The sequence below is a fragment of the Topomyia yanbarensis genome, chromosome 3 (genome assembly GCF_030247195.1).
Source record: "Topomyia yanbarensis strain Yona2022 chromosome 3, ASM3024719v1, whole genome shotgun sequence".
NCBI classification, from domain to species: Eukaryota; Metazoa; Arthropoda; class Insecta; order Diptera; family Culicidae; genus Topomyia; species Topomyia yanbarensis.
Genome location: NC_080672.1, coordinates 80,882,845 through 80,908,789, shown reverse-complemented (window position 1 = coordinate 80,908,789; position 25,945 = coordinate 80,882,845). Strand labels below are relative to the sequence as shown.

General features: G+C 38.0%; 1 protein-coding gene across 6 annotated transcripts; it reads right to left on the bottom strand.

Annotated features, from left to right (window-relative positions):
- Window positions 1–23: 23 nt before the first annotated feature.
- On the bottom strand, window positions 24–25,945 carry LOC131689427 (differentially expressed in FDCP 6-like). Of its 6 annotated transcripts, none has more exons than XR_009305395.1 (5): window positions 11,110–11,521; window positions 1,875–2,063; window positions 555–1,814; window positions 149–373; window positions 24–89 (listed from the first exon to the last, which is right to left on the bottom strand). XR_009305395.1 is itself a non-coding variant. In XM_058974509.1 (5 exons), the coding sequence occupies exons 2-5, from the start codon at window positions 11,206–11,208 to the stop codon at window positions 272–274; spliced, it is 1,650 nt and encodes a 549-aa protein (XP_058830492.1). In that variant the 5' UTR covers window positions 11,209–11,487; window positions 25,892–25,945; the 3' UTR covers window positions 94–271. The 6 variants fall into 6 exon arrangements, 5 of the variants coding, with proteins under 5 accessions (XP_058830492.1, XP_058830495.1, XP_058830493.1 ...); XM_058974509.1 differs by lacking the exon at window positions 24–89 and adding an exon at window positions 25,892–25,945 and having other exon boundaries at window positions 94–373; window positions 11,110–11,487; XM_058974512.1 differs by lacking the exon at window positions 24–89 and adding an exon at window positions 25,892–25,941 and having other exon boundaries at window positions 94–373; window positions 11,110–11,408.

Below are 25,945 nucleotides of genomic sequence, written 5' to 3'. Positions count from 1 at the left end.
ACTGAAACTGATTTCATATTGAGTGTTACGGAATGTGTTTATCATTAGAAGGCATAGCAGCATACTGCACCATCAGAATGAGTTAGAAACTATACCAAACAATAAAAAATTGAACTTCTTAAAAAAATAGAATAATTTAAAAACATACCTTAGCGGAAAGAATCTCCCTTTACATCCCTTTCAGCTTTCGCGCTTGAGGAACAGAGCCAAAATATAAGTTAAAACTATTCAGCAAGCTTACTGGCACTGTGTACGGTGGCCGAGTAGAACGTCAACGTGGAACAGCCATAGCAACGGGACGATCGGAAGCGACGAATGATTGAGTTCGACGAATCATAAAGTCTGGAGCTTTGCGGAACGTCGGAGCCATAGCCTGTACGAATGAAAAAAATATAATTTGGTGTAAATACAACTGACATTAAGGTGAGTCTTAGAAATCAATTATATTAAACATATTAACATGCGTGGACAGTATTTTGTTCTATAGAGTAAAATCAGCTAATTAAAACACCACATTACATTGTAGGTGAAAATTTGGCCAACTTAATCAATACACAAACCTGTAGTTTGGCTTCGACTATGCCCTTGTTATCTTCAGAAAGCTGAATCTTCTGCCGAGCTTGCTTCAACTCCCGGTCCAGCTTTTTGCGTTCTTCCTCCAACTGGCGCAGCTTTTGTTCCGCTTCCTTGAAACGTTTTTCATTTTCCTGCTGCCTTTGCTCGAACTCCATCCGCTTTTGCCGCTCCTGCTCCAGCAAAATCATCTGTTCCGCTTGGAGGCTCTCCAGTTCCTCTCGCTTGTCCCATTCCTCTGCCAGGACGCGAGCCTGCAATGCACGCACAATTTCTTCGTCTCGTTTAGCTTGAATCTCATCCTCGAGCATCTTCTCCAGACAGAGTTTAACATCCTCCAGCTCGGCAACCCGTCTAGAATCTTCCCGGGCGACTTCCTGGAACTGCCGAGCCTGTGTCTCGGCTGCCATGCGAGCAATTTTTTCCTGTTCCAGCTGAACATTCGTCTCCAATAGCTGTTTTAGATGAATACTACGTTGGTGTTCCTCCTCCTGTCGTTTCCTCAGATCTAGTTCTCGTTGCTGTTTCCTCCGATTGACCGTATCCCGTTGGAAACCTTCGCGTCCAGTTGAGTAGGTAATTGCCAACTGCAGGGCCGATATCCACTGCAGTCGCGTTCTGTGATCTTGTGCTCCCAGCTCATAAGTTCGATCACCGGAAACTAAGGTAAACTTTTGAACTCGCTCAGTCTTTCCTGATGAGGAAATACTCGGCTTCACCATAAACTTCGAGTCCAGTGCGATTGTTCCACATACCTCCTTATCCGTGTGATGTTTATAGTACGACAGTTCACATGGTTGTAGCACGAAAAAGTACTCCCGAAACGTGGGGAGAACATAACCCCTTCTGAACAAATAGCCTTTCTTTATCACATCCATGATCAGAGTTTGGTAGATATCTCGAATGGCCTCGCAAATAGAAGCCACGTAATCGTTCACCTTGTTGTAGTCTTTGAATCTCAAAATCTCCAGAAACTCTCCAAAGTTCAATCCGTTGTCAGATTTTTTCAAATAATCGTACTTCTCTTCGTTGTTGTAGTCTAACCCGAGTGAGTTCAGCAACTGTTTGACAACGATCAGTGCTTCCGACGGATGAATCTTCACCGTGAACTGATTGTCGTCTATGCCATCGCCGTACAGATCCGCCATAAGACAAAAAATCCTGAACAGCTGATAGACGGCATCTCCCTTGAAGTAGGCATCGCTTACATTAAAGTCCTTGTGGCAAACCAACCAGCAGACCTGGAAATAGAACGAATGTTTAGTGCAGGTGCACAGCTGCTAGCGGGAATAGTGCTAAACCTCATCGATTTTGGTCTCGTAATTTCGGAGCGCGGATAGCGGTAGCTCGTTGGAAACGGACGAAAACACCTCCTGGCCGAGATAGTATAGGTAGTGGTCGAAATTTAGCATCGGTGTGGACCTGTAGTGGTCCAACCCACGTTCGACCCCGTACAGGTCTAGCAGGGTGGCAATGTTCGCTGTGAGTACCTGAAATGTGAGAAGAGTTTTGAATTAGATGAGAAGTTGGAAGAAACTAGATAAATAACCCGCAAGAGCTTGGCTTGCAACGATAAACGCATCATTACTTTCGTAAATAAAATCTTATGTACCTAGCCGACAACTAAGAACTCGTAATTTATTCCAAGAAAAATCTTTTGGGACAAACTATGCTAAAAATAGCCCCATCAATAGAATGATGCGTCATTATAATTAAAATTGTGTAATAATTAACCTTTCCATGTCTAGAAAACATATCAAATCTGAACTAAACCGTAGAAATAATGTATAGTATATAAGTAAATATTGTAAAACCATTCTATATAGTTCTAAATTAAAAAAACAAGTTTTGACCTCATTAATTCTCATCAGCGTAATCAGAACACCAATCCACGTATAGTGTTTTTTGTGACTAACGTCAATCCGGCGCTAGCTCAGTCCTGTCACTAAGTTTGTATCGGATTCTGATGCGACGAAGTCGAAACGCAAATTTCATAACTATAATTCTTTCAATCGAATATCAACAGCATGTTAGTCGCTCACTATGATTACCAAATTGATGTCCATGTAAGTGTTCACGCGACGCAATGAAACGACAGAGATACATGAATAGGCAATTCCGAGGAGCGACTAAAATGTTGCGACTGGTTATATCTTTAAGATAATGTAGCAGCCTACTTATCCACACACATCTTTAAGTTATTCGCGTGAATGTGGCCTTAGAGAGCAAAGATACGTATCAATCATTGAAAACGACATTATCTTGCGTTCTTTATTGATGTTCGTTATGGAGAGTTCAGAAATCAGGAACAGAAATGTGGAATCAATAATGGGAGTCGACCATATTTTCCATACACTCAAAATAAGTGCTTTTGAAATTGTGCTCCGATTCTCACATTCCGGTTGAAATAAAATGACATTTTCGAAAGCACCTTAACCCAGCCTCAATTTTGAAATTATTGAACATTTAGAAAGTAACTATACTTCTCAATCTCAACTATACTTCTCAATAGTATCAAAAACTTAAATTGTTTTGAATCTGGATAGAAGAGAATACGTGTAGGATTGGTACGAAAAATTCCAAAGAAAAATCGCGTCGATTCACTCGAATACAAAGACAAAAATGTTCCAGAAACGCAATATTTAAATGTTTATGATTTCATTTTGTTGTTTGTGCCTCGCTTTTAAAAGTAACAACTAAAGTTGAACAATTTAAAAAAAAAGCTGCGAGGATGATGTGGCTACTCGATGGGATATGACAGCAAATTCAGCAACCAAAAGCAACTCAAAAGTTTTACACACACCGCACAGTGGCACCTCTCCATACGAAGTTGTGACAAAATTATAAAAATTGGTTTTATGTGGCTAAAAATTGGTTTTTACTAACTTTGGGTCGCTGAATCCATTTTTTCTAACAATTTTGAAATTCCGTCATTTTTTCGACTATTTTTATGTGAACCCATTTGAAGGGGTCGGTCGTTGAAGGGTTAATATACACGTTGAAAATAGTAGCCAATCGCATCGGAAAGCAGAAATGATTGGTAAAACTAGTAGAAATCGAGAATTTTTCAGTAATATGATGTTGCTTAGGTAACAACGATGGAGATGGGGGCGGCCGGCAATGATGGCTATCATGCTGTTGAGGTTTTAATATGGGTCGGATTGGTATGAATTCCTACTTACCACTTCCTAAGCAACTCTTATTAGATAATCAGCAGTCAAACATGATGAAGTCAGTGTGCAATCCGCCAAAATCATCGTCACAACGCAACGCAACGCAACGCAACGCAATATGATGTTGCTTAGGTAACCAATTTGTGAGAAGAATTGTAAGCTACAGGGTGTCTTTATATGGATATTTCCAAAAACAGAGATATAAAAACTTCAGCCCAAAAACGCACAAGATGTTGAAAATACACAAAATTTTAAGTCAGATTCATGATAAGTGACCCATGGGAGACCATCTCAAAAATTGTAAGACGTATGAAGATAAATGGCTGATATAACATTCAATTTCTCAATTGCATTTTTTGTTGCACAACAAACGTAAACGATTTCTGCACAAAAAGCTCACATCAATAGTTTTGCACAGTGATTCTCAAACTGGGGTGAGGTTTCAGGGGGTCTTCTAAGATCAGGGTGGTCAGACCTACCGATTTATCGGTAGTCCTACCAATTTTGGTCTTTCCTACCGATTCACAGACGACCAAGGGAAAACTACCGATATTTTCTTATCCCCACCGAAAACTACCGATTTTTATGGATTTTAGACACATCCTACATCAACATTTGGGGGTAATTTGGGGAGAGATTCCGCACATTTCTAAAACCAACCAGTAAACCATTCAACAGTTGATGAAATCATTTTTATCAATTGCGACAGGTTTCTAGAAAACTGTGAAATTATTTTTGCCATGAAAAAAAAATCATAAAATTTCCACGAGCATTTTACAAAAAAAAGGTCATTGCGGGAGAGATGCCGCATGTGCGGGTGAGACGCCGCACCGTAGTCACAAACTGAAAAATGGTGAACAAAAGTATTTTTAGTTCTCGTTGATGTTTTTGTGATTAAGTGTCTTCAGTTGAGTTTCATGAAGTTTGATTACCTATAAATCGGCTAGCACCTTCACTTTTCTTAAGGGGTTATTACCATTTCTGGAAACATTTGTTTATTTAATATTTTAAAAATATTTGTCTTTCGCAACCTTGCGTAACGATAACGTTGGAGTAATTTAATCAAGGGTACTATTTATCTATATGTTTGTACGAGCGATGCATATCTATGCGTTGGTAGCGGTTCCTTAAGGTTGGACAGAGAATGCGCAAAATTCGCAAACGAAAAAAGCATTTTTTTCCACACCGTATGCCAGATCTTCACAAAAATCAATCAGCGTATGTACAATATTGTTACAGTACTGCTGATTGATTTTTATGAAGATCTGACATACGGTGTGGAAAAAAACTGCTTTTTTCGTTTGCGAATTTTACTCTTTCTCTGTCCAACCTTAAAAGCAATGTTTGGTTGTTTCTCCCAACAAAGAATTTATATAACTTAGGTTTGTTCTTGAAAGATTCATTTTGAAAAAGCATCAATTCGTTGAAATTTTCGTTTTTATCCCAAGATTGACATCACTACAAATCAATGCGTTTACGGAAATTAGTGCCTGAAACTTTAAAGAATAAACCGAAGTAACTAATACTTAGATACATATCGGCCGTTTAAATATATAGATAAATAGACTCATAATCTTATATATCACTGTGTTAGGTCCCTTAGTTTGTGGATATACCTTATTAAGAACCTATACCTGACGCAAATGATCATTTAATGACATTCCGATGTGAAAAAATACATTTTAGTTACTTACTTTAGCATCCTCCTCCATCGATTGCGGCATCTCACCCGCAATTTTGATGCGGCATTTCTCCCAATATTAGGGGAGAGATGCTGCACGACGACATTTTCCTCTGAAATTATGGATGACCGTGCTCATGATCAGAATGCCTTCCAAAAGGTCCCAGCTATTCAACCGATACATGATTTACCAAAAAAAATCCAACAATTTAAAATAAACGAAATTCTAAGGAGGTGCTGAAAAATTGTCGACACTCCGCGATGCAACTGGACGCACATAATCATTAATAAAATTATCGTGATTTAATAAAAAAGATTATTTTACGTCTCCAGTGTTGAAATTCTTCGAAAGACAAACTCACAATACCATATTACCGTTTAAAAGTAACTCTTTATACGAGATATAGAGAGTGCGGCATCTCTCCCGAAATTACCCTACATACAGTTACACCACGTGAAAAACTGTGTATAGGTGACGTTTGAAAGTTTAGCCAATATAGAAAAGTTTATTGTGAAGAACAACATGCAACACGGTGTCGAATAAGACACTGCTACAACCAAGATTATGGATGACGATAAAATTGAAATGCGCCTTAACGACCTAACGCAGAGAATGAGACCAGAACACAGTAAAATATTTCTCGACGAACATACGATTAGGGCTCAAGAGCCAAATTTCGAATTTCATTCTGAGGAATAATTCTGGAGAATGCGTTATTACCAAAGCACGGCGCATAGCAGTCAACTTTTCTCCTTTGTATGCAATCAACGGCTGTGCTGGACGATGAACGGTTCGTTCGGAATTTCCCCCGAAAGTGCCCTAATCATATGTTTGTCGAGATTTATGTCAATATACGGAGAAGTGGAATCCGCTATAAACGATACTTGAGGAAAAAAGTCAGTGTCATTCCCAACGGCGTTCCTGTTGTTAACATGCGATTGTAAAATAACACTGTGTACACATCCTGGTCAGATTCCTACGTGCTAGTTTGGTACGGTGGACAACACAGCTAATGCATCACCGCCAAGAAAAAGGTGCTCAATACGAGCAGCAAACTGCATTCACAAGACCTTCCTGTCCGCTGTAACTTTGTGTTATTATTTTATTTTACATAATGCAAAAACTTAAAAACTCCACGGCGCATTTCTGCTAACGCAATGAGTCGTGTCAAATAAAACAGAAATAAATATATAAATCGGATTGATGCCGGGGCTAAATTCGAAGGGGTCCCTGATACGAAAAAGTCTGAGAACCGCTGTTAGCACATTCATTCTTTTTCCCCAAAGAACTCAACACTACTTCAAGCAGCCGTGTAGTTCTTCAGATACCGCCATTTGAAGTTCGAAGGTGCGAACAATTCTTATGAATTGAATTGAACAGATATCCTCGACATGACTTGCTTCAACGACATGTTAAAAATTCATTCTTTCGTTCGATTATCGTAAAATTTTGAGATAATTTTATTGAAACAGAGAGAAAGATTTTTGGGGTTTTGTTACTCGTCGTGCCACTGTGCACCTTAAGTGTATTGTGAAGTATTGGAAAAGTTGGATAGATTTCATCAATATAAAGACAGGAAAATCTGGAAGCGAGTCTCTATCGTAAATGAAAAGAAAGAGTCGAAATGATACAATTTGTTCTTTCCAATAAGTCAGAAGCGATGCTGACATGATTGTGCTCAACTATATTTATAGCTGCGTCTCACTTTAGGCGTTTAGGCGACCGTTGTGCACTCCATGGGACGAGTTTAGGAGGGTTAAACATTATTGAAACCATAAGACCTGGCTAAACAAACGGCCACACTCTTAAAATTGCACCATTCCCAATTATTTTCACGCACATAAATTCATCAACAGTTCTACATATTTGAGTAATTCCAAATTTTATCAGCTTTCTTTAATAATTTAAATAATTGAAATATATATTTTGCATTGTCCAAAATTAGAGTTCTAAAGTAAATTGTTGAAAAACTTGTAAAATTTATATGATTTTTTTAATCTGGGTATATTGAATTCTTCATCTCAGTGATAGGTATAAAAAGCATTAAATTTATAAAAAAAACCTGTTTTAATCCACCTAATGGTTCAATAGCGCCTATCTCATTTATCCAATAGCATGTTCTAATCAATATATTTGTGAAAATGTCTATTACATTCTTATTACACTTTGCACATATTTACAACGGCACGACTGTCGCGAACTTGATGAGCAACATGTTAACGATGACGTCCTTGGAACAAAAAATATAATATTTAAGTGGATAAATCAGCATGAATTAAATGTGTCTTCGTGCTAACATATTTTGGAATGCAGTAGGAAGGGAAAGGGATTGTAACTGTAAAAGAGGATGTGAGAGAGGCCTAGTTGGTGAAAATGGGTTCAGTCATCACCGAATCCGATGTGACTATAATTCTGGAATATGCCCGGTACCTTGGTTTCAAATTCCTATATAACCGTAGTAACTCCGGAATCAAACGGCAGATCTGAATGAAATTCAACAGCAGTCAATGGGTGTATTGTATTTATCATTTGAAACCAAGTTTGTAAAAATCAGTCAAGAATTTGCTGAGAAATAGATGTGACATTATCTTACGAACTTAGTTCCTCGAGAGTATCAAGGTGGCCAATGTTTGTTTTGATTTTTATTTTATTTATTTCGTCAATCGATGTAGACTACAGATTTCCTTAATTACTAATGTGTATATTTCGTGAATTTAGTATAAATGAAGCAATTTCGGCTTTTACAGAATCATCCTCTTACGCGTTAGAATTTCTTTTGTGTATAAAATATTGTTTTGTGTATAAAATAGTGATTATAAATAGACATCATTCGATTTATGGGGCTGTATTTAGCATAGTTAGTGCGAAAAGGAGTTATTGAAAATATACTTCGATTTCGTAGCTGTCGTGAAGGTGCATAAAAGTTCAATTTGGATAAAATTTCAGCTGAATCGATACGATGCGAAACGATATTATTAATGAATGAGAGCATTGCAAATTCGCGACGCTCCTTTAATGTTTGAATATTGATAAGCAAGCAGCGTGCTTCATAAGATGGCAAGGGAATGCTGTCCATCCTAATTTACGAAGGGCAAATAATAAAAACTGTTTTTGTGCCAATTCTATTCGTGCTTCATGTCTGCTTGAAAAAGGGCACCAAATAATACTGCAATATTCCAATATCGACCTAACATATGCAATATATAATGCTTTTATTGTATAAGGATCTTCAAAATGATAGCTAAAGCGTTTTAGAGGTTTTGACCTTAGGGTCATTCGCCTCTTTGTCGGGTTAGAGAAATCTCTTTAGAATTGAACCCAGGGAAGCTACGTACAAGGCAATCGATTTATTAACTAAGCTATCTCCACCCCCTAAGAGGTGGCCAATATGGCCAAAACTACATTGATTGGTCTTTAGTGATCTAGGCTCGCTAATCCATGTAATGTCCGTTTCAATTTGTATTGCATCATATGGACATCTTCATGGTGCAAGTTTATGTGGGAATTCGGTATGTGGCTGCAGTCTTTAACCCGTAATTCCGGAACCGGAAGTAGGATCACCAAAACATACAATAGCAGCTTATGGGAGCGTTGCAACCATTCATTTGAAACTAAGTTTGTGCAAATCGGTTCAGCCATCTCTGAGACACTGAGTGGCTTTATTTGACTCACACATGCACCCTCAGCATTTTGCGGTCTCGACGAATTGAATCGAATAGTATGTCACACTTGGCCCTCAGGGACTCGATTGACAGGTCCATTTTTGAAGTGGTTTCCTAATATGTATATGAGACAGCCAAAAACCATGTATATTTCCAAGCCAAACTAAATTCCTATCGGTATTGCAGAGTAGATTTTCTTCGTAATGACGTAGTTGATAGGTCGATTGATTTGAGATATCAGCTAATGAAAGTAGTACTGTTCGTGAAATCTTTGTTCTACTTGTAGCTTCGCCAAACGGTTGCCAGCTCATCATTTTTAGTTTAGCTGTGTAAATATTTGTTCGTATTAGATCTTCAAGAATATGGTAAGCATGTTTGGTTATATTCAAGATGATGCTGTTCGCATAATACTTTAACATTAATAGTATTATTTCAGCAACAATTATTAACTGACTATATATTTTCGAATCTGGACGGATCTGATTTTTCAGATTTGGACGAATCTGAAGCTGACAAGTCCATACAAGTAACAAATAGTGTTATAACTAGTGTATTAGGAAAAGTTTTTAATTTTCAAACTTATTCATTCCCTTTATAAATTGGCTGTCCAGAAATGGGCGAAAGCAAACAGAACAAAATCGGATATGATTTTTAATTATTCGAGTTGTTTGAAACACACAAAGAACATCAATTTGAAGGAACAATGTCATCAAATGGTGAGACTAGTTCGCTATGGACGAGTGTGATAAAGATCTATTTTGCGGAGAGTACAGTCGCAATGAGACAAGAAGGTATTTATGCAACATTGTTGTCATGTTTGTTACTATTTCAAGCAAGATACCTTCAATGCACATATCTACATTACAGTGAAGACCCGATTCTATCAGCCCCCAAGTTTTTCAGTTTTTTTACCCGATTTTGTCAGCCTCATATGAAAATTGATAGTTGGTAGTTTCACGGGCTCTAGCAGGCGAACTATGTTGAATACGAGTAAATTTCTTCTTGAGCATATTTTTCTTCTCTTAGAAATCCTAAATATGAAAAAATCCAAATTTTAATTTTAATTAAAACTTTGCGCTGTCTGACTCTATTAAGCGGTATTTAAACTAAATAATCAGGAAGGGTTATGAAGCTATATTTTAAGAGCTTCGGTTCGTTAAAAAGAAAGAAAAATTTATGTCCCGATATTGTCCCCGTGTAGAAAGAGATGGTGTGAGGGGAAGTTGAGAGGGGGTGGTGGACTATGCAACCCCGGGGCCTTAACAACCGTCATAGGTGGCCAATGTGGTCAAAGCTGCTTAGAATGATGATTAGTGATCTGGACCCGCAAATCCGAGTTATGTTGCACCCTTTTTAAAATGTATTACACCATTTGGACATCATGGTGTTACCATTTTATATGGGAATTTGCTGGGTGACCGCACTCTTCAACCCGTAACTCCGGAACCGGAAGTCCGATCGACAACAAACTCAATAGCAGTTTATGGGATCGTTATACCTTTCATTTGAAATCGAGTTGAGCGATTCGGTGCAGCCATCTCTGAGAAAAGTGAGTGAGTTTTGAAAACACACACACACATACAGACATTTGTCAATTTCGACGAACTGAGTCGAATGGTATGTGAGACTCGGCCTTCCAGGCCTCGGTTAAATAGCCGGTGATTCAGAGTGATTGCATATCCTTTCTATATGAGAAAGGCAAAACAATTTAAAAGGATGTTTAAATAACACGCTTGTCGATTTTTATCAAGCATGTACAAATTTTAACTTTAAGGATTAGTTCAATTAGTAGTTCTTATCAATGTATCTCAAATTTCTCACTTATCTGACAGAGCTGAATTATTTAAATCCGATTGTGATTTCATTGCACTGTATCGTCAGAAAAACTTGAAAATTTATTCAATCAAAACGCAGTGAATAAAACTTGTTAATAGCATGAACATTTCTTCATTTTGTATTATTTCCTTTTCAAACATTCCAGTAAAACCAGAAAAAAGTAAAAAAATGCTTTTTACATACCTTAAGCTTCGACTTTCCCACGAATCCGGATCCGTCCTGTTGGAGAGCCCGAAAGGCATGCCAGATACTGTTGGTGACGTTTTTCAGCAGCGTTGTCATTTTAGTTTGATCTTTTCAGAAATCTGCTTCACTTCAACTATTTGCAGCTCCAATGCGATCACACTGTAGAAATTCCACCTCTCATTATACTCTAGCTACGATAAGGGCTTAATATATCACTGTTTTTGTTTGGAATGTGGCACTTTCAAGTCTTATTAATTAGGTTGTCTTTTCCCTCTTAATGTTCTTACACCATCATCCTATTAATCAACACTGATTGCTAATTCAGTTCACTACACACTTCAGTAGATGTTCCCACCATTCAAATTACCCCATTCCCTAGAAACAAGGCATTTTTCTCGATATTGTTCGTTTGGACCTCACCTGGGCCACGAGCGCGAGTAAATCTCTGAATGGCAAAATCCACGCGCTTTTTCGCTGACCTCACTGATTCATTCATACAGGTTCTACCATCGGTGCGAGTTTCGTGAAAGCGTGTAGTTACTTACTAGATGGGGGCACATACAAAGTGGTGAGGGAACAAAGTTCTCATGGTTAGCAGTTCGTTGTGCTTGTTAGTACATACAATTATCCAAATTTACATGTTTCTACAGAGGTGTTTGTTTTTGAGAATTGCACGTTTCTTATGTCAGTTCTATGGGCTTAAGTACAAACAGAAATAAATATTATTCAGTCATATATGTATCTTCTCGGATAGAAAGTGAATCATCGTTAAGCGCTGTTCAATTAAAGGCACTGTCTATGTATATTTGTTAACCATCGCTGCAATGTTGTGACGTTAGTTGAGTAATCTGCACTGCATACATCAGCTCTTTTTTGAAGTGACGATACACGGCACTTCGTAATTATTGGTAACGCCGCACCGCTAATAATTTCAGATAGGGTGGCCTAAAATTGATTTTCTTCATTTTTGGTATGAGTAAATGCGGCATATTTAGTTCGTCTTTAGGTCATCCAGGGCCTTTCGGACGATTATCCTGAGTAGCCACTGAAATTAAACACGCTTAGGACCGATTCCCTCATCCGCACTTAACTTTTAAACCAGGTTTAACACACCGGTAAACATAATCCGTAGAGCTTTTTATTCTAACCATTTAGGCGGGATATAAACGACGACTTCTACGTTATTTCGTGACGTCTATGCTTTATATCTGGATCACATAAATGATGGGAAATAAGTTATAATCTAAAAAGAAAGCACATCAAACATTAGTTGTGGAGATTGCGTTTCGACCTCGTTTCATCAGAATCCGACACTAACTTAGTGACAGGACTACGCTAGTGCCCGATTTACGTCAGCTCCAACACACGAAAACACGTGTTTCTGAGTCCTGCGTGGTTTTCCACAAGGGAAGGAGTTCTGATTAAACTGATGATAATTAATGAAAGGTTTCTCTTTAGTAGAAAAAAATTGCCTAAATTTTTCTCCACTAAGGAGAAATATAGCATAGTACACACCAAAAATAATTTTGACTTCTCCATACAGCCTAAATCTAATTTCAGTATTCAAACCAATTCTCGTTAAATTAGTTAATACACAATTTTCAATCTAAACAAATTAAATTTAGGACAAAACCCATATATTGTTGAATATTGAGAACAATGTTGTGTATTCTTTGTCTGGAAAAAAACCAGCTAATGGATCGTATCATAGGCTTAATCAGTTACTATTGAAATAGAAAAATGTTGAATTAAAGTAACATTCATAGAGAAACATGTGACCACAAGGCTTACATGTCTTGTCAGTTATTTACTAGATGAAAGAACGTTCGAATGTTGCTATAATACCTAGAAATTCTATATACTGAACAATTAAACAAAACCTCTCCGCTTTGTCACATGCCACGAATCAAGCGGAGCGCCACTGCTAAACACTTGCGTGCAAAAAAGTGTGTCACATGTCACATCTAATTTATCGAATTTTACACACTTTCAATAATTACTCAATCCTCGAATCTCCGAGCGCCAGCGGCGTGAGTGATCGAGCTTTGCTCAATGTTTGCTCGACTATCGCTTTATGGGCAAACCAACTTTTCCCCTGATGGCAAATTGGCAAACTTCTGGGCGAACAGGTCAGGCGCAGGTGGTGGTGGTGGTGATGGTGACATGTTCCCACTGGCTGTGCCGTCGACACACGCACCTACTGACTGCCTTCCAATCAATTCAATCTCAATGAAATCACAATCTAAGCGTTGGCGTTTGGCGTTTCAAATGCCCCTAGCCATATTTGCGGGAAGGGAAAAGTGGTTCTCTAATTATTTAGAAACTGGCCAGGACATGGGGGTCTCCTCGTCGTAAAACGCTTAGCTGTATGTATTTGATTTCAATATTTTTATTCGCTGTGATTGAATGACAGACGTGTGTCTAAACTGAGAAACGGAGGAGTGCTGACCAGGTTTGATGAGTTTCGGATCATAACTTTTTATTATTTACGCCAGTTTCATTGAAGATTCGAGCGATCATTCACCATAGCTGTTAGCTCTTTTCAACCAGTTTCGCACAAGTGGCTATCAAGAGTCCCACACTGGATTTGACACGGTTATTTGTTGTAGATTTATTTTCATTTAATTTTTATTTGCGAATTTTACGGTGTGTAAAGTTGTCGCGCCGCAAATTTTTAATGGGAGTTGGACGCTTCCATATATGAATGTCTTAATCGCCGTTCAGCGCCGAAGAATTTGGTAACAATTAATTTTGGATGATGTTTGGTTTCTAGATAGGAAAACGTGTTACGCTTGCCATAGTTCACCAATGATCAATCTTTAATCCTAAATTTTAAATTCTTTATCTGACGCTGAATTTTCAATTTCAATTTCCATTCTTTAATCTTCAATATATAATCTTTATTTTTCTACCCTGCATGTTCAATCTTCATCCTTCAAACATCAATCCTCAATATTTAATCGGTACTGAACGGAATTACACCATGTTTGCACTTATCAGTCGGAAAATGTGCATCAATCTGATAACTTGACATAAATCATATATTGATTGTCAGAAAATCTTTCGAAAGCGACGTGGAAAAACGGACAGAGCCGTCAATATGGGGCACCTAAGAGACCTAATCGAACACGGGAAGTTATATATGCCTGTCCCGCATGTTCGTTTTCTATCATTCGTTGCTTGCGTTTTGAATGAGCAACGGCAAGAGTTAACATTTTTTGGATGCCATTGCTATGCCAATACCACATGCATTCGCTTTCTAGGTGTGCTAAGTATATTGACATTTTTCTGCAAAGCCCAACTACCTGCTGCAACATCTACAGATTAATAGCATAAATAAGATAAGGTGATAGTTTGTGTGTTTTTCACATCTACGCTAAGTGATTTGATATAATTCTGTGATGTTTTTCCTTAAATACGCATTAATCATGGGAGAAGAAAATCATTTAAAAGTTAATGAAAATAGATTTTAGTAGAAACACCCAAGTTAAAGAAATATTCGAAAATTTTTATGCTGTACAGCTAGGTCCAAATTAAGAAAATCATCAAAACGTAACAGATATAAGAATTATCTCTCATTTCAGGCACACGCAACTTTCTCCGATGTGGTTTAATATCGTTTCCGATAGAAAAATTCAAAAATATTCCACAGTATTCTCTCTTTTGCAGAAGAAGTCTATTGCCAACTGGAAATAAATGAGTTTCTTCCACTTTACTTTCATTTCTTGATATAGATATGTTCAATTTTCTTTAAAAATTCAAAAATTACATAAACTTTTGAATTTTTTTACCAATTTGACAAAATATCCACCTCGAGCATGTAGCGTCCCCTGTATATATTTTCTACGTAAAGGTGCCAATCGGGCGATCTGCTGTGCGAGGTTAAACTGTGCACACACGAACGAGTGGGGTTATTTTGGCAGGTTAGTTATATAAGTACCACGTGTTCGTTTTCTATTATTCGTAGCTTGGGTATTGAACGAGCAACACATGGAATAGACCGTACAGACGGCAAAGAAAAATAATTTCGACAGTGTTGGTATAAGCCTGTACACATTTTCCGGATGTCAATTGCCAGTAACACAAGCTCTCGTTTCCTAGTTGTGGGAATTGTTTATCGGGTGCTCTTCACTCTGCTGTGGGGGAGGTTGCACTTTGCATACACAATCAAGTGTGTGCAAATTAGATGGATTCGAGTGATGCTTATTGAATGGGATGTAGCGACGTTGATTTGCGCGATGTTCATACTCGGTTGATTTGGGTTTGGATTGAACTCAACTTCTCACTTGTCGTTCGTGTCCAAGTCCACCATTCATAAAGCTGGCTTAATGCTCGTAATTAAGTATTCTTCCTTGCCTCTTGCACTTGTGGGTTCGTCTTTGGTAAGTCTTTGGTTTCTTCGCTGATGGGACTGGTTGTTGAATTGGAGGTGCTGAAAGCTGCTTATGCAGCTCCCGAAAAAAATATTTTGGGATCAAACACCACACAACTTCAGAAAAAGACCGTAAATATGACCTGTGCCATATTTTGCAGCCACCAGAATACCACAAAAAGGTCTCAAAGAACTGCTGAACCATGGTGATGGAATTGAAGACCGTATTTTGAATTTGTGTTCCGTAGAAGAGAGGTGCGCTGTCTGATTACAGTACAGGAATCACTCCTGTTGGTTGTGTAATTTTAGTTCCAACTGTTCTGAATTTTGAAGTTAGGTAGGAAGGAGTAGGTCTATCGACTAGAATCGTCACCACAAAAATAAACGTTGTTAGAAATAACTGACAAAAATGTTCTCCCAGTATCAGATACTTGTTCATAACTCCGTGTTGTGGCATGTATTTTTGAATGAATATTAGGCAAGTATGGGTGGCAGATCATGTAGTAGTACATCTATTCTATCATCTTCTGTATATACGATAATTCTAATTCCAATGCTGTCACTTTCAGCCACGTGTTTTGCAAAACGAAACTTTCTTCTTAGGAGAATGTACTGAATGATATCATGGCGCACGTGATGGGATTGGATAAAACCGACACGAATATTCGGTCATATAGCAGAAATTGGCAAAATTCAAGGGTAAACATTTCAAAATGTTCTTAAATCAGAAAACAGTGTTGGTTTATTTCTATCAAGCAATCGGAGAATTTCGTTTCATAATGCGGCGTGTTGATAAAATTGTAAATTCCTTTAAAAAAAATCGTGCCGCTTATTCTACAAGTTCGCACTAGCGAAAAGTTGTCTTGGCAGTTTTTGTTGATTTGAAACGCGCATTTGAAACAATTGATCGCCGTAGACTGATTTGCGTTTTGGAAAAAATGGTGTAAGAGGAAATGCTTTTGAGTGGTTTCGCAGTTACTTAGAGAGACGTACGCAAGTTACAAGGGACAACCGCGCTACATCATCAGAAGCCGAAATTAATCTTGGTGTACCACAGGGTAGTGTACTAGGACCACTTTTGTTTATCCTATACATGAACATGAGAAATATTTTGGAAAATGCGGAAATATGCCTGTTTGCCGATGACATCGATGTTTATCATCGATAATAGTTTCGATGAGTGCATCAGGCTAATGATTTTTGCGCTGACGAAGTTTAGTGATTGGTTGTAACTACGCGGCAGGTGAATGAAAGTACTGCAACAGTTGAAATAGATGGAGATATAGTTGAACGAGTTGCAACTATCAAATATCACAATGGACGAAAAACTATGTTTTAAAGAGCACGTGAACTATACAATCCGGAAAGCTGCCAGGAAGTTTGGTGTTCTTTGTAGGATTAAGAGGTTTCTCACATTTGACTCAAAGATAACTGTTTACAAGACCATCAGGAATCAGAATTATTTTGGCTTAGATGGCACGTTCCCCGTATGTAGTCGGGGATTTGTACCTTTTACAAGACCATAATAGCTCCCCATTTTGATTATTGTGCTGTATTCTGTTCTTAGCATCCAAGAAACAGCGTATACAAATGCAGATCTTACAAAACAAGGTATTTCGACTGTTACTACGATGTGACAGACTCACTCCGCGACATTTGATCAATGGTTTACAATAGATGTCTGTTCAGGCAGGTATTGAATATAACACACTTGTTTTCATCTTCAGAGTAATAAATGAAATGACGCCGTAGTACCTGTGTAGCACTGTTGTGAACGGAAGAGATGTGCACCGGTATGAAAGCAGACAAATCGGCAATCAGAGATTTTGCGCTAAGAAGTCTTGTTCGAAGGAATCCTTATTTTATAAGGGCTACAATTTGTTCAACGCATTACCAGAATACGCAAAGCGGACTAATAACCTAAGAGAATTTAAGCAGACCTGCAAGGTATTTGTGAAGCAGATGCCTTTGAAATTATAAGAGAAAAGGATGGGTATACACGGAAGTGAAGTAAGATTGAAGGAATCTCTCATGAGTGAAAACTATTATCGAAAGATATCTGCTCGTAAACCTTCCACACTACAAAAGATGTGTAAGGGGTGTTTGCAGAAGAATTCCAAGATATTTTCTTAAATTAAATGCTTTTGACAGGTCTCGTGCTCAATTGGAATGACACTGTAAATAAGTAGTAAACAAACGATAGAGATAGTGAGTCTTTATCAAGAGGGATTAACCGTCTTTAGAGAAAAAATGCACTGCTGAAACTATTATTTTAAGAGTCATTCTCAATGCTTTTGAGAAAAAGACTGCCAAGCAAACGGAGACTTGACTGCAGCAAGGGAATTACAGTAAAAACGGAGCTCAATCTCAAAAAAGATCTACATATAACCAGTGATGCCAAAAGTACCCATTTTTGAAGCATTTTTGGTACAGATTCTGAACGGTACAGATTACAGATTTTTGTAAAAAAGTGCAGATTGGTACAGATTTTTTTACATTTAACCCTCCGATGCATCCCAGTAAACAGCAGGTAAACGTTGTGTTTGACAGCAGTGACGGCAAGAATCTGAAGTGGAACTGGTACTGATAGAACTTTAACTGAAGCTGACATTAGAATGCGATATGCGAGAAACCTGCTTCCAGCAAATCAAAGGGATGATGTCTAAGTGAAAGCCGAGCGAATCTTCTCGGAGTGCATACGTTTATTCTGACCTGCTTTATTTCAATTCCTGTAAGCAGGTTTCTTGAATCCTATTGATATTACCAGCCCCATCTCAGCTTCTCGCCGCCACTTTGTTGGCCACCTTCGGTTGCAAACAAAGTGGCAGCGAGAATTTGAGCTGGAGTTGATATTGACATTAGCCAGTCAGACTCATCCAGAATTCTAACCGGTTTCTTGCGAAATTCCAGCTCAAATAAAACAGCCGATTCAGAATATCTGGTTTGATTTCCCCGAATGAAAAATATGCATAAGAAAAATGATTTTTTTAAAAATAACCTTGTTATTGTTTGGATACAGAGTCCGGCTCAGATTGTTCTATAGAAGAGTACAGATAGAAAAGATTTTTCTACAGATTTAATTGTGGCAATACTGCATACAACGTTCAGAAGTTTTGTCCACACTTCATTGCGAAAAAATTAAACAATAAAACCAAAATTCCCGTGTATATGCATAATGATAAGGTGGATGCTCGTGCGTAGCACAGGTCATTAAACCAGAATGTATTGAACAAATTATGTCAACATACGGAGAAGTTGAATCCAAATTACCGGGCCTTTCGTTTGACACATTCCATCAAGTTTTTTTGGTGAACGCTTCAAGTTTCCTTGAAATGCATCTAACTGACAACTGTCTTTTGCGTCTTCTTGAGGTTCCGCTTGACGATTGCTTAATATTTATCTTTTGGACGGAGCTCAGGCGCGTTGGGAGGGTCCATGCCCTTGAGTACCACCAGAACGTTGTTCGCGACCCACCACTTCATAGCCTTTTTCCGCAAATGCCAAATCCAGCAAAACCAGAACGGTGTGTTTCTTGAGGAAAGACAACAGTCGTTTTTTCCTGGTACCCCTGCACCCAAATGGCCAGGTTCTTGGAACGGGTTGCGATGTAAATGCCGCTCTTAAAGCCACAGGCATAGAGGGCCTGCCATACGATATATTTCTTTGCGAACTTCGAACTTCATTGAAATTTTTGCATACACTATTTTTGAAGATAGAATTATCGGTTAACAATGATCGTTCTACTATCGTTCTATTAGCTTTAGATAGTCTGTCTCCCTTGAAAATTCCCAGATGGCCGAACATCTTATTGAAGTATTTCACTGGAAGACGTGTAAGTTTCAATAAATTTGCTTGAATTTCACAGGGAATTACCACTTGACACTCGAAAAAAAACCTATAGTTTTTATGACTACCCAAGAATCTATTGGACATTCTTGAAATTTCCAAGTCTTCTCAGAAATTGACAGATTTCTTTCAACTCGTAGGAGTTTGGTAGATATGGTTGTTCGTGGACACTCTGTTGTTCATATGCATTTTCAAGTTGATAGATGTTCTCTGAAATATGAGAAGTTTCCATGAGTTCCGTGCGATTGTTTGTTTAATTTCTATGAAGTTCGGAAGTTTTCTCCGAAGTTCATAGAGATTTTCTAATGTCGTTTTCGTTTTTGACAGTGCACCACACCGGTGTAGTCCATGCTACACTTATGGCATATTCGTTTTTGACAGTGCACTACACCGGTGTAGTCGGTGCTACACTCATTCAAACTTGGGTGTAATCAGTCTATCTCTTTCTTTGCACTACACCGGTGTAGCATCAAGAAAAAACGAAAACGCCATTAATCAAACTTTGGTGTAATCAGTCTGTCTTTTTTGCACTAAACCGGTGTAGCACCAGGTAAAATCGAAAATGCTATAAGGTTCAACAACAAAAATTTTAAAATTTGTTAGACTTCTCTAAAATTACAGCTTCGTACAAATTGTCTAAAGACTAAGGATCCTCCTAAAATTTAAAAAAAACCACTGCAATTTGTAGGACTTTCCAGGAATTTGCAAGACGATCATATACCATCTATAATTCACTTGTTACTTGATAGTTTTAAATGATGCACGTATGGTGTACTTCAAGATAGAAATAATTACGTTACATAGAACTTTTGTAAAGCAGTAGCTGGTAAGTTCGCGAACGAACGGACCTACCGTGTTTCTTATCCTAATCACGACATTGTTTTCAACTCCCTAAAACGGAAAACGAAACAATCAAATTCTCCTACAAATACTGTTCATGAAACTGAGGGCAACTCCACAGAGCAGAAAAATAAACGGCGGCAACGTCAATTAGCTATTGCCAAATATAAACCACGAATTTCCAAATAATTTGACATTTTTGAACGCCGTCTCCATTCTGGGTTTTCAATGAATGGGCAGCTTAACTGATGCCTGCTTTGATCGCATCTTTCGGTACTCTGGACAGTCCGAACAAGCAAATGTTTTTTTTATTACTAACTCCAAATCTATCCGTACAGACAACGATCGCGATCACGAGGTTGTACCCAACCTAAAGTTGAATGAAAAATTAAAAACACCGATCCGCGTCGGCTAATGAATGACATAGGGAGAAATGTGCGAGGGTGTATGCTTAGGAGTCCCGCCATCTCACATACGACATCGAAGGTGCTGATTGGGATCGGTCAAACTGGCGATCCAAATATGGAGCGCCCTGTTCGATGAGTTTCCACATGACAGTAAGGTTCGAAGTAACCGGCTTATTTTGGCCAACGACCGCTCGTTCGTTGATACCGATCCGATCACGATCGTGAGTCATTTGATACGTTTGCTTCTTATTAACATTAGCACATCCGAGTTGGCTGCCCTTACGTGGAAGTACACGACTTGAGGAAGAGGTGCTGCTTGCCAGCAACGACCTTGACCGTCGCTGAGTAGTTTATTCAGCCGTATAGCTGTTGATGGCGCCTGCCGGCACATAACGGCCACGACGCAAAACAGCAAAGTGAAAAATAACATTATGCCCATATATGCAAGTTGGGACAATATCATCGCGCTAAAGTTCCCGCCGGAAGCATGGCGAGCTGGGTACACGTACCGTACGGCAATGTCATGGGTAGATTTCGTTGTTTGGCTCCGTTTCAGTTCAGTTTAGTATGACAGACAAATTACTCTGTCACGACTGCGGTTTATTGTTCAGCTGCTTATTTATAGTAATTGTGTAATGGATTATATATAATACACGGAGTTGGATGAATGGTAAGAACGATTAGTAATAATCCGTTGCAAACTAGATAGGCTCATTCGTTCGTATTTCAAACAAATTTTGATGTTCTGTTCCCATCACATTGTGAAAAGATGATATTTGAATACAATTTACACAATACGAAACATTTCCTTCCACGGATTGAATGGTCTTGAAGTAGAAAAATCATCGCAGAAAATATGTTTGTCAATAAAACCGGATTGAAAAGGTAAGGTTTAATCTAAAGTCTCAGTTCCTGAATAGAACACTCAAAAGACCACCCATATATGGAAAGTAGTTTTTTTTCGTTTATTCACAAAGCAGACAGTTGGTACCTGCCAGCTTATTTTATGCTATAGATTGATATAAACAACTACCTGTGGATATGGGCATACGATTTATTGTCCCATTATCGGCAAGTCTGCACTATGTGAGCTATACCTGGACATGTTGAAGTTTTTAGTTAATCTGAACCCTTCGCTTTTTGGGACCCAACATCGTTTTGCACTAAAGGCTTATTCGGATTGCGGGTAGCCCTACTGACCATTACCTGCCTCATATATTTATTTATTCTTGCATGTTCGATCCCTGACCAGGCAGGATTCTTAGGACCGTTAACTATAGATTAAGTCCACCCGTTTGTGTCAGTCCATGGCTCCAATAAGAAAATTATTTATACGAGTAATTGTAGACTCATTCTTTGCAGAATTTATTTGAAATTATAAATTATACATAGTGAATACAATTTATGTTGAATCCACAATTCGCCCAGAGTCAATTACACTAGTTTACAAAATAAAAATAAAAATCTGAACTTCAATACATGATCTCCATTTTCGATGTATTGATATGTGCTGAATCCGAAAGCGATGTCCAAAAAATTTACGGTAGAACAGTTTTCGAGTTAGAGTGAATTTCTTCTGAAGTACGTTTAGTAATATCCATGTATCTTCGGTTATAGCGCATCAAGATGAAATGTAACTATGTTAATCTAAAGGTAAATACATGTACTTTCTGTCGTCCGAAATTTTCGTTTTAGTGCGACTAATGGTTCTGACGTTATTTACGAGTTTGTTAAATTTTTTCTTAATTTTTCCTCATTTTTGAAATAAAATTGAGCGTGTGGTGATGATTTTGGGCAAATTAAAGCAGTTTTAAAAATTATATTTTTAGTGAAACTTATAGTCTACTAAAACCAATGAAAATAAGCCCCTGATAGTTTAAATCGGATGAGAATTATGAAATTTATTCAATTTTTTGTAGAATAGAAATTTTTGACATTCTCTGACTTCACTTATTGAACATTCTTAAACCCATTTTTTCTAGGACTTTCATAAAATGTTAGGGATTACCTGTTAAAACTCTGCTGAACAAATAAAATGAAGAATTTGAGAAAATTTGGTCTGGGGCAATTTTCGATCTCGTTTATCCAAATGATTCCAGTCTTCTGATAATAGTAATTTCAGGCTCAGTGAAAGTATAAATCATCGAATGATTAGTATGCAATACTGCGTGTTATATATACATTAGGGTGGCACAAATTTTGGAATTCAGTAGAACCGATATAATACTACTCGCTATACGATCTCAATGAACCATGCAAAATGTTGATTTGATAGGTTGCACTATATTTTAGCACAAATGGTTTAAAGTTTGTATGTGATTTAACATGAATAAACGATCCACATTATTTTATATTTCATAGACACGCTCCTATGTACTCCAAAAATATTTTCTATGCTAATTTCGGTAGATACGAGTACCGTGTACAACTTCCCCGAAGAGTGTAACAGGCTGCGACTTCTGGTTAAAAAGTTATTCTTTATACAATACGTAAGTGTCTACATCGTTGGTGAAAATTGAATTTATCGGGATACTCTGGCTGATACCTCAATCGAGTTAACCGTGATATGCTAGTCATAAACCGAATTAGGCAGCTATCAACATAGGCGGTTTTATAGTTCAGATGCGAGCGTCATAAATAGACAATCTGAAGGACATCAGTTCGGTTCTAAATTCTTTATTTATTTTTTTTGCTGCATGTAAAGCGGGAACGTTATTATGTAGAACACGACTTATTTTGGATTTACAACCTCGAAGTCTGAACTTTTGAATGAATGGAAAAACGTAGAATATTTTGCAATTACATTTAGATATCTTACAAATGTATTCTAGTATATTGAAGTTTTGTGGGCCAGGACAGTAAAATCAGTACGTCGTTGAAGCCTACGCCTACGTTCAATATAATTTCAAAATACAAACTTCTAGACGAATTAACTACGTATAATGAATTGTTAGTAGGAAACGTGACGAAAAAGGGGGATTTGTGAAACTATTGAGAGCATTTAACATTTTGCACCGTCATATGTTTACGATATGTATATCAGGGCATTGTGGAGAGTGTAGTTTACACCGAATTTTGTACATGTACGATTCTGTATGACACATGTAAATATTATGTGTATTATTTAATACCAATACTGAGCTTTGTATATAACCCCTTAAACTTTTTAAGTAATGAAATATATGATTTTTTGTTTTAGCTTCTATCTTTTGAATTCCTTGAAATTGTGTTTGATCAAAATAAAATATTGTTGAGGAGTTCAAGAGAGCCTTCTGGGTTGGTGTTTGAAATGGAAAAGGAATTCAAACAAAGAAATAATGTCGAAATGCAATGCTATAGCTGCACTAAATTTTTAGGAAGTTTTGAAAGAAAATTAATATTGCATGTTAAATTTTTCTCGAATGCAGTCTTCATTGAATCACCGGAATAAGTTCAGGATTCAGCAAAATAGTAAAAGTTTTCCACAAAATCTTTAAAGTCTGTTCGCAATTTTACTTCTAATTTTTAAAGTGTGATTATTTTCTCCAAATTTGACAATTGTGTAAGGATTGCTATTCAATTCAACGGAGATATGCTAGAAACAGCCATATGCCCGTCTCACTCTCCTTACATCTACAGTAGTATAAGGTTCGGAGGTCATTCTGCTGAACGCAAATAAAACGTGACTTCATTGCGTCCAGCGTCTGTCATTCCAGTTCTCCTTGTCATAATACTTCTATACATTGGATATACATATCAGAAACACACGATCGCTCCTATGCGCATGGCAATGTGAGTAATCGATCATACCACATTGCTAAGCGAAACAATCTGTACAAACTTAATAACCGGACCGTCCAAGAATCCAGACAAAAAGTTCCGTAAAGCAAAAACAAAAAGTTGCCTAATGATAAATGTACTCAATCGTGGCACGCAAGTTCTGTCAGCGCATTTTTTTGTCTACCAACAAGCAGAAGCCGTCAATGTTGTGATTGCAACCGATTGCCAACGATCACGCCCGGCTCGCGAAAGGTACAAAAAAGAGCAATATCGCCCGCGTGTCGATGACCAAAAAGGAAGTTGGCACCGTACGAGAGGGAATCGACTTGCTGGCGACTGGCGGTATTCATCACATCCGATCCCCAGCATCAGAGGCGGCAAAATGCAACAAAATAAACGGTCCTCTGCGCGATCGTACACACTGAACGAACGACCGCGGAGACGTTGAACGGAGAGTTCAACGGAACGGTTTGAGGTTGCGCGAATCGCAGTCGCGAGGGTCCTTGAAATTCTCGACACTCTCGGTAGCTGAAGTTCAGTCGAACGTCATCGAACGCAGAGAAGCGATTGACCTCTTCCGTTGCTTTTGCTGGGGTTTAAGCAATTTGGATCTGACCGTTGAAGTTTGTTTCGGTTAAAGGATGGTGTGAATCATGGCCAGTACTTTTCGGGATAGAAAACCAAAACTATTGGCTCAATTTTCAATTCAGTTTTAATCATATGAACATTATATATAGAAAGCTAGCCGACACCTTCTTAGTTTAGCTTCAGAAAAAACAAAAGGAGAAAGGTGATCAATTGACGAAAATTTTAATTATTTGAAATTTTCTTGATTATAACAGAAATAATATGTTGACATGTTGATAACAAGAGACAACTTTGCGATTACTCTTTTCTACAACTGTGTACAAGAAAGCAATTATTATATCGCAGGCTTTGTTCAATGTCTTCTTCCCGCGAATATTTGGACGTCACCGTGATAAGATAAAGAGTGTATTTCCTATCAATCTCCGTCATGGTTTATGTAAGCACCGACAGCGATTTTTCTTTTTAGACAGCTACTACCTCAATACTCCGAAGGATAACAACGCTTCCGGGCGATCCTCCGTCTGATTCCAGTTGCTATTTGCAAACCAGTTCAGCCAACACGTCGAACGGTGATCACTTTTCCGACCACTCATTTGTTTGTACATAATTAGTCATCGAATAAGTAAGCGCCGTAGCATTAGACGGAAATAGAAAAAAAAATCTCGAGCGCAGGTGCGTGTGTTAACGTTACATTCTTCTAAAGGCCGCGGCAACTGCAATTAATTGTACTAATAACCTGATGAATTGTGCGGTTAACACCAACTTTATAAGCTATAAACACGCTTCCACGACCGCACCGATAGATTAGAACTATGCCTATGCTATTTGTAGCACATTATGTTTTTCACACGATCAAACACATAAGGTCACTCGGATCCGATCCAGCATTCTAGATCTACCGCACGAACCAAGCACTTATTATGACTTATTAGCGGACACCCACTTAAAACCCTCGACTTAGCTTCACCTTGTTAACAGTAAAAATAAAACGCTGGCGTACGCGACCGAGCTTAAAATGATA

Coding starts and splice junctions, on each gene's coding strand:
- LOC131689427 (XM_058974509.1), bottom strand. CDS start 11,208: ATGACAACGCTGCTGAAAAACGTCACCAACAGTATCTGGCATGCCTTT. Junction 2,064..11,109: donor TGGGAAAGTCGAAGCTTAAG/GTATGTAAAAAG, acceptor CTCACATTTCAG/GTACTCACAGCGAACATTGC. Junction 374..554: donor AAGCCAAACTACAGGTTTGT/GTATTGATTAAG, acceptor TCATTCGTACAG/GCTATGGCTCCGACGTTCCG.